Source organism: Triticum urartu, chromosome 3A (genome assembly GCF_056163025.1).
Source record: "Triticum urartu cultivar PI428250 chromosome 3A, HENAU_Tu73, whole genome shotgun sequence".
NCBI lineage: Eukaryota > Viridiplantae > Streptophyta > Magnoliopsida > Poales > Poaceae > Triticum > Triticum urartu.
In genome coordinates this window covers 660,364,613-660,373,109 of record NC_141875.1, presented here as the reverse complement: position 1 = coordinate 660,373,109, position 8,497 = coordinate 660,364,613, and the positions used below count along the sequence as shown (strand labels likewise).

The following is an 8,497-nucleotide window of genomic DNA, read 5'->3' as shown; positions in this document are numbered from 1 at the left end:
GCAAAAAACAGACATGCTGCGCGCGCATTGCTTGGTTTGGCGTGGCGCGCAGCGCTGGCTCCAGCAGCCGCGCTAAAATGCAGCGCGTGCGCCGCTCCAGCAACGCGCAAAAATGCAGCGCGCGCGACTCGCACAAACAACATATGCTTTTAAAAACAAAAGCAAAAAAAATCAAAAACCAATAAAAATAAATAGTTTAATTTCGTTTATTATAACTCAAACAAACAGCTTATCATTCAATACAACAAATAGTGCAATTAAACACAACAAATAGTTCAACAATATAATAACGAACACACAAATCATGATGCTCTTTGTCGTCCATTTCATGCCCATCATTCCTCAAGGAGATCCTTTTGAAGATCATTATGCGCTGCAGGACGTCGAATGGCATGATAGAAGGCAACAAAACGGGCCACCCTTTCAGCCCTCCGTCGCACTCGCACGGAATATCCCAAGAGCTCATACTGAGAGTAGTCTACATCTTGGCCACGCTCATTCTCGATGATTATGTTGTGCATGATCACACAAGCGTGCATTATGTACCAAAGCATCTTTTGATCCCAAAATCTAGCCGGTCCTCTCACAATAGCAAATTGGGCTTACAAAATCCCAAAAGCTCTCTCCACATCTTTTCTAGCCGCCGCCTGAGCATTGTGGAAATCAAGATTTTTCTTACCTTTTGGCTTTTTCAACGGCTTGACAAAGATTTGCCACTTTGGATAGATGTCATCCGCTAGATAATAGCCATAGTTGTATGTACGGCCATTTGCTACAAACTGCACCGGTGGCAACTCCCCATTTGCAATCTTACTCATCAGTGGTGACCAGTTGACAACATTGATGTCATTCAAAGATCCAGTCATTCCAAAGAATGCATGCCAAATCCAAGTCTTTTGATCGGCCACCGCTTCAAGGATTATAGTGGAACCCTTTTTTTGGCCGTAGAATTGCCCATGCCATGCCTTTGGACAATTCTTCCAAGTCCAATGCATGCAATCTATTGAGCTAAGCATGCCAGGAAAACCGCGAGCTTTGTTCATCGCTAAAAGCCTTGCGACGTCTTCAGCGTTGGGAGATCTCAAATACTCTTCGCCAAAGACTTGCACAATTCCGACTGCGAAGCGCTTGACACACATGATGGCTTGGCTCTCACCCATAGCCAAGTGATCATCAACTAGATTAGCCAGTATACCGTATGCCGACATACGCAAAGCGGCTGTCACCTTCTGAAAGGTGCTATGCCCGAGCTCTCCGGCGGCATTCCTCCTTTACTGAAAAAAGCGGTCATGGCTCGCTAGTTTCTTTGCAATGCGCCTGAACAACTCGGTGCTCATCCTAAACTAGCGACGAAAATACAACTCGGGGTATGTGGGATTCTCCGCAAAATAATGCCTGATCAATCTGTTGTGGGCATCGATCCTATCCCTCCAAATTTTTTGCCGACCCATAACCGAACCACCGTGCTTCAGTTTTTTATTAATATGCATAGCCAGGATCATTGCAAGATCCTCCTCCTTTTCCATATCAAATTCTTCTTCGGAAGAATCATACGACGAACTCATCTACAATGTTGAATACTATGCTATAAATAAAAAACTACAATCAACATGCACGAAATTCATGGCTTTTGGGCAATACATACCTTCTAGGCGTTTTGTCGAACACCTTGCGGGCGCCGAGCGGCAGAGAGCGCGCGGGCGCTGTTCATCGGCGGACCAGCACGCGCGCGGGGCGGCGGGCCTAGAGGGGGGCCGGAGAAAGCGCGCGCGGGGCGGGTATAGGCCGGGGAAGCGCTGGAACGGTCGCCGGGTGGCGCGGTCGGCGACGGCGGCGCGGCTGGATGGGAGGTGGGAGGTGCGAGCGAGCGCGCGAGAGTCCAGCGCGCGGGAGCGGACGCAGCAAATAAGCGGCGCACGATTGCGTTTCGGCCCGTGCGCTGGACTACGTATGCCGCGCGCGCGGTTTTTTCGCGCCCGCTGAAGCAACTATTCCGGTTGCGCGCGCGCTAAAAGAGGGATTTTGCGGCGTTGCGCTAGTTTGGCGCGCCTGTTGGAGATGCTCTTAATATGTTCATAGTGATTACAAAGATGTTGCATATACAGTCATGGAGAAAGGTAGGGACACGATTAATCCATATGCGCCTCCTCCTAATCGTAACCACACTAGTTTATTTGGTATATTTTCCTGTAACACAAGGATCGACCTGATGGTTTCAGAACGAGTAAATTGCTCAAAACCATTATATTTGTGGCCAGGATACTTCAAAACCGGTTTTGTCAAAAATCATAGAAGACTGCCACTTTTGCGTCAAGTGAGTAACAAATCACATTGATTTGAAAGTAAGTCGCATCTAACAGTAAAACTGACTGGTTGACCTCACATGTCAGGCTGATTTCGCATTTCTACATGGACAATATGCTGAGGTGGAACATGGACCCACCTGTCAGCCACCCATCTCCTTCCACCTTTCTTCTTCTTCTTCTCCCCCTTTTTCTCCTCCTCCTCCTCTCTCCCCCTATTGCTGGGTGTGGCTCATTTTTGGTGGACATGTATAATATGATGATATGGTTATTTATGCAAAAATTCAGCTTCATAGGGTGAAGCTAAATTGTACTTGCTATGTAACTTGACAGATCTGGTAGAAACTTGGGTGAATTGTTCTGGCCAAACTTTGACTTGGGTTTGGGTGGTGTGAATGGAAAATGGTGAATATAGGTGTTGGATAAACTCTCTAATTAATTTGGTGAATTTATGTGCAAGGGACAGGGGTGTTGTAGTTCAACATGGGTCCCAGGGTTTCTGTTAGTAGGAAGGGTTGTTAGCGTTTGGGGGCAAAAACCCTAATCCTAAATAACTAGGCAAGTCACTACTCTCAATTAAACACAAGAGTGCAAATAAAAAGCAAGAACACCAAAATAAAAAGATAGGAGACAAAACAAGAAAGGAATTTTCGAAAGGGGAAAATCCAGGGTGTTACAAGACCCTATCCAGGGGAATAACTCTTCGGCCCTTTATGAAATCCTTGAAGTTCAGGACGTGCTCCACTGCCTTCTCGATCTCCTCTTGGATGCTCATCATCATCATCATTTCAGTATCTTCATCGTTCGAATCCGACGAGGCGATGCACCATTGAATATGAATTCGTGAAGGTAAGGGTTTCCGTAGCCACCATTGCGCGACGAAGCCATCGGTTTCCTAGAAGTAATGACCAAAAGAATAAAAAATCGGCTCGGACATTTCACCGAACACATAGAGCGCGAGGTGTATATACGGGTGAGTTGGACGTATCGGGGCGGCGTCCGGTGGCGGCGCCCTTGACCGGTTACGACACGGCCGACAACGGTGTGGGTTCGGGCCTCCGGTGGGGAAGCCCTGGGTTGCGGATGATGGCGGAGCAATGATGGCGGCAAAACTCCGGTGACGGTCGTGCGGACGAGGCCAAAAGAAAAGAGGAGAAGGGATGGTCAGGCAAGGAAGAGGGATGGCAGGGACGGATATGGACGAATTGGCGCGTGCCCTAGCGGTTAAACCTACGTGATGGGCGTGGCCGGGCGTCCCCATATCCGTCCCAGATATGGGCCGGATATGGGGAGTGCTGGTTAGTCTGGACGTTTGGGCCGAATTTGTCAGCCGCGGTTGGGTGGCAATTTCACGTCCACTCAGTGACCAGGTAGGCTGACCGGGAGTTTGGGGTGGATAGGGAGGGTCCTGTTGTAGATGCTCTAAGAAATTAGCAACCCTACCCATGAAAAATCCTTACCACAGCTTAAAATACAAAATGTTTTGCTATTCCTCTACGATGGTGAGAAACCAGTCCATATGAAAATTGCAATTCCTGCAGGTAACCAGTGTCGGAGACATAGTCATTCCCATTGATACAAAGTTCTAAAATCGCAGAGGCTTTCGCGTTCCTGTCAAGAACAGCAGAGACAGGCACAGAACACACAACGTGCATGGTTCGACGATACAGAAGAAGGCGCTCATGGCAACAACACCAGAACGACAAGAACGCCCTCCTTCTCCTTCCTTGATCCGACGACATGACACAGACGAACGCCGATCGAGTCTACCAGATGGTCTGGATGACGGGGACGTGCTTGATCTTGTGGTGGTCCAGGCCGCCGTCCTCCTTGATCCTCCCCACCATCTTGGGCATGCTGTACAGCACCACCTCCTCCAGCTCCTTCATCCCGCCCAGCGCCTCCGGGAGCATCTCCATCTTGGCGCACCGCAGCAGCGTCAGCCGGGCCAGCGCCGCCATCGACCCGGCGCTCACCGCCCACTCCTCCAGGTCCGGCAGCCCCAGCCTCAGCTTCTGGAGGCTCCGGAACGCGCCGTCCCCGAACTCCAGCCGCTCGCCCTCGTACGCGCCCCACATCAGCGTCAGCTCCGCCAGGCTCGGCAGCTCGCCCAGCATGTCCACGAACCCCTGCCCCACCATCGTGCCCCACATCGACAGCCGCGTCAGGTTCGGCCGGATGTACCGGACCGCCACCTCGTCGGCGCCATCAGCATCATCCTCCTCCTCCATGGCCCCCACCAGCCTCAGGCTCTGCAGCCGCCGCAGGCTCGCGACGGTGAATACGGCCGGCGGCAGCGACTCGCCCTGCAGCACCAGGTGCACCAGCAGGTCCAGGCTCTCCAGCGCCGTCACCAGCGCGCCGGCGTTCGCGGCCGTCAGCCCGCTCAGCTCCAGCGACCGGAGGTTGGTGGCCCTCCCCAGCGGGTTGCCGGCGACGGCGCGCGTGTCCCAGCCGCGCGGCTGCACGCCGTGGAGCGTCTGGAGGCTGTACAGGTCGCCCAGGCACCTGGGCAGCGCGAACGGCGCCACCACGTGCCGCAGCGTCGGGATCGTCCAGAACGCGGCGGTCACGCCCAGCACGCCGCCGCTCCGGCCCTTGAGGATCAGCGACTGCAGGTTCACCAGCTTGCTTACCGTGCTCGGCAGCCTCTCCAGCTGCCCGCACTGGAGGCCCAGGTACCTTATGTGGATCATCGAGCCGAGCTCGTCTGGAAGCTTCTTGAGCTCGAGGCCATGGATGTCGATGACGCGGAGGAACTTGGACGCGTGGAGGAAGCCCAGGTCGGTGGAGTGGATGCAGACGCTGGGCTTCGCGGCACCGCCGCTGGCGAAGTCGCAGACGATGGTGCGGAGCTTGGGCAGCGCGTTGCCGAGGTGGACGTGCCTGTCCGTGGTGTTCTGGACGGCGAGGCGGCGCACGGTGGCCGGGGCGAGCACGTCGGTGCTGTCGTGGCTCTCGACGAAGCACGCCTCCTGAGCCTCTTCCTGCGCGAAAGCGTGGAGGCGGTCGTGCACCACCACCGCCGTCACGGTGCCGAACTCGTCCTTGTCCACCAGCTGCACCATGCACCGGGAGATGAGCTCCTTGAGGTACCCCTGCCCGACCTCCTCCATGGTGCTCCCGCGCCGCGGCCGCACGAACCCCTCGGCCACCCACAGCCGCACCAGCCTCGCCGCGTCCACGGGGGCGCTCTCCGGCATCGCCGCGAAGTAGAGGAAGCACGACTTGAGGTGGTGCGGCAGGTCGTCGAACGCCAGCGACATGATGCGCCGGGCACCGCCGCTCCCGCTCTTGCAATGCTGCGGCTGGTCCTTGGCCGCCAGCAGCTGCGCCATCACCTGGTCCCACTCCGCAGGCAGCTCCTTGGACCGGAGCACGCCGGCGAGGACGACGACGGAGAGCGGCAGGCCGCGGGTGATCCGGAACACGTCCTGGTAGTACCTTGACTTGTAGCGGCCGGGGCAGTCGCCGCGGAGGCCGAACACCCGGCGCCGGAACAGTTCGTACGTGTTCTCCGGGCTGAGCCGCGTGAGCTCGATGGGGTCGTACGTCGGCCCGCCGGCGTAGCCCACCACCTCCAGCCCCGCCGCGTCGGTGACCAGCACCACCCTGCTGCCGTTGCCCTCGTCGGGGAGCGACGCCCGGAGGCTGTTCCAGTCGGCCACCGCGATGCTGCCGTCGACGACGACAAGGTACCGCCTGCCGGTCATGTTCCGGAACAGCGAGTTGCTGATGTCCTTGCCGCCCTTGGCGTCGCAGCCGCCGTCCTCCGCGCTCTGGCCGTTGGACGGGGACCGGCGGAGCTGGGAGGTGGCCTGCCGGTGGATGTCGCGGAGCACGTCGGCCGGGCGGCTGTTGGGCGGGAGCACGGTCCAGGTGCGTATGGCGAAGTGGTTGCGGACCTCGGGGCTCTGGTAGACCTTGCGCGCGAGCGTGGTCTTGCCAATGCTGCTCTCGCCGACGATGGAGACGAGGGCGCGGCCGGGGACGGTGTCGACGTCGAGGAGCTGCTCCCTGAGCATGTCGCTGTACTTGCCGAAGCCGACGGTGTACTCTTCCAGATCGTCCCTGCACCCAAATTCACTAAACCAGTCAGCTGCTTGCGTCATTATTCTCATAATGCAGTGATTAAATCTCGTTAACTGCTAGCTACTCCATGCTTAGCTCCTCGACGTCAGAACAGTGGCAACCAATAATTTGATGTCATTTTCAGCGTGAGACGTCCTGGCATATAAAATGAAGTAGCTTGACAATTCAGGAGAATCTACATTGTTTAACTCAAGCAGGCAGTCATTGGAAGTATCTGTTGCATTTTAATTTTACATGCGTTCGGTGTCATTTTCAGAGAGGAAAATTCTGTAAGCTGCGTGATAGTTCAGCAGAATCTTTGCTCGCAGAACAAGACGAAGATAAAAGACAGCGGAATAATCAAGGAAGAAATCTCAGAACAAACAAATAATCAAGCAGTAGGTTCGTATCTTTCAACTCTTCATTTTTGTTACTGATTATGTCTCTGATTTTGCGTGATGGTTTTGGCTGAAAGAAAGAAAAGAACCGGAGAGGATGAACATACAGAAGTAATTTTGGGAGCGTGGGTGCGTGCGTACCAGGCGGCGAGGGTGGTGGCGGAGGAGGCGGCCCAGGCGGGCGAGGCGGCGTGCTCGATGTGGTAGGCGGCGCGGTTGGCGGAGATCTCGTCGAGCCGCTTCCTGATCTGGCGGACGCGCGCCGAGAGGTCGTGGCGGAGCGCGACCTGCAGCCCCGCGCAGCGCGGCCGCCAGCGGCGCCAGCTCCAGCGCCACCCGGAGCAGCGCGCCCCCGTGCCGGGGAGCGGCGCGGCCGGGCCGCGGTGCCGACGGCGGCGCCCGGCGCGGTGGAGGAAGTCGTCGAGCGCGTCCTCGGCCTCGAAGGCGACGTCGCGGGTCTGGCGCACCCAGACGGCGACGAACTCGTCGTCGCGGAGGCGGCGCCTGCGGTCGGCGTCGCGGATGAAGGTGTGCAGCCACTCGAGCTTGTCGCGGAGCAGGCGCACGTCGTCGCCCACCTCCAGCAGCACCGCCGCCTCCCACGCCACCAGCTCCGCCACCTTCGCCAGCACCGTCGTGATCGCCGTCTCCGCCATTGCTCTCTCCGATGTGCTTGCTCGCTCGCTCGCTCGCTCTGTGTGGTCTCTGGCTGACTGGCTCTCGTTCTGGGCTTGGATGGATGGAGTTTGGTGGAGTCAAGGTCAATGGTGGCGCCGGCGACGGGGAGCTGTGGGAAGCTCGTCGGTTCAGTGGCGGGTAGTATATACTGGATGGATCGATCCGTGCATGTGCAGTGCAGCTGAGATGGTTGGGGATGGTAAGAAAGGTGCAGTCAGTGTGAGGCCAAGGAGAAACGAACAACATCCACCGTGCACACCTGCTTTCCACATTGGCGGCTCCTTTAGCAAATACCCTCATCCAATACAATGTAGTCCCTCCGATTTTTTTTAGTCTGCACATAAATTTTGATTAAAGTCAAACTTAGTAAAGCTTGACTAGTTTCATAAGAAAAAATATCAACAATCACAGTATGAAATTAATATTATTAGATGCATCATGAAATGAAATTTTCATACCATATAGCATTAATATTGTAGATGATGATATTTCTTGGTATGAATTTGATCAATCTTTGTGTAGTTTGACTTTGACCAGATTTCGTATGTAGACTAAAAAGAAACGAAGGGAGTATATACAACAATACACATAGCAGATACTTGTATTGTTTAGTAAATATAAAAATAATAGTATATCATTGAATTTAAAAAATAGGAAATGTATTTTTAATATGATAGACATTCCTGATAATATACATGAAAATGTTTAATGCGTTGTCAAAAGATTTTTTTAAGCCATCAAAAGATTGTTGGTGCGGATGGTCACTGCTTTATATTGCCAATCTCTGTTTTCATTGCTTTGTTGTTTTTCTTCTTCCTCCGCCGATATAGTTTTGGTCTTGTATGACTTTGTCTTTTGTGAGTGTTATCGTTTTGTGTTTATGTGTGTGTGAGTGTGTTGTGTTGGTTGTGTGTGTCATAGTTATGCACAGCCTGGGTGTGTACTCATTATGATTGTATCCCTCGATGCTATATTATGAGTTTATGAAAAACTATTGGAAATATGCCCTAGAGGCAATAATAAAATGGTTATTATTATATTTCCTTG

The 8,497-nt window shown here is 54.0% G+C and overlaps 1 protein-coding gene across 1 annotated transcript; it reads right to left on the bottom strand.

The window, feature by feature from the left end:
• Nucleotides 1-3,821: 3,821 nt before the first annotated feature.
• Nucleotides 3,822-7,565, bottom strand: LOC125545798 (disease resistance protein RPP13). The gene is made up of 2 exons (XM_048709837.2): nucleotides 6,914-7,565; nucleotides 3,822-6,374 (listed from the first exon to the last, which is right to left on the bottom strand). The coding sequence occupies exons 1-2, from the start codon at nucleotides 7,426-7,428 to the stop codon at nucleotides 4,070-4,072; spliced, it is 2,820 nt and encodes a 939-aa protein (XP_048565794.2). The 5' UTR covers nucleotides 7,429-7,565; the 3' UTR covers nucleotides 3,822-4,069.
• Between the last annotated feature and the right edge of the window lie 932 nt (nucleotides 7,566-8,497).

Coding starts and splice junctions, on each gene's coding strand:
- LOC125545798 (XM_048709837.2), bottom strand. CDS start 7,428: ATGGCGGAGACGGCGATCACGACGGTGCTGGCGAAGGTGGCGGAGCTG. Junction 6,375..6,913: donor GCCACCACCCTCGCCGCCTG/GTACGCACGCAC, acceptor ATTTGGGTGCAG/GGACGATCTGGAAGAGTACA.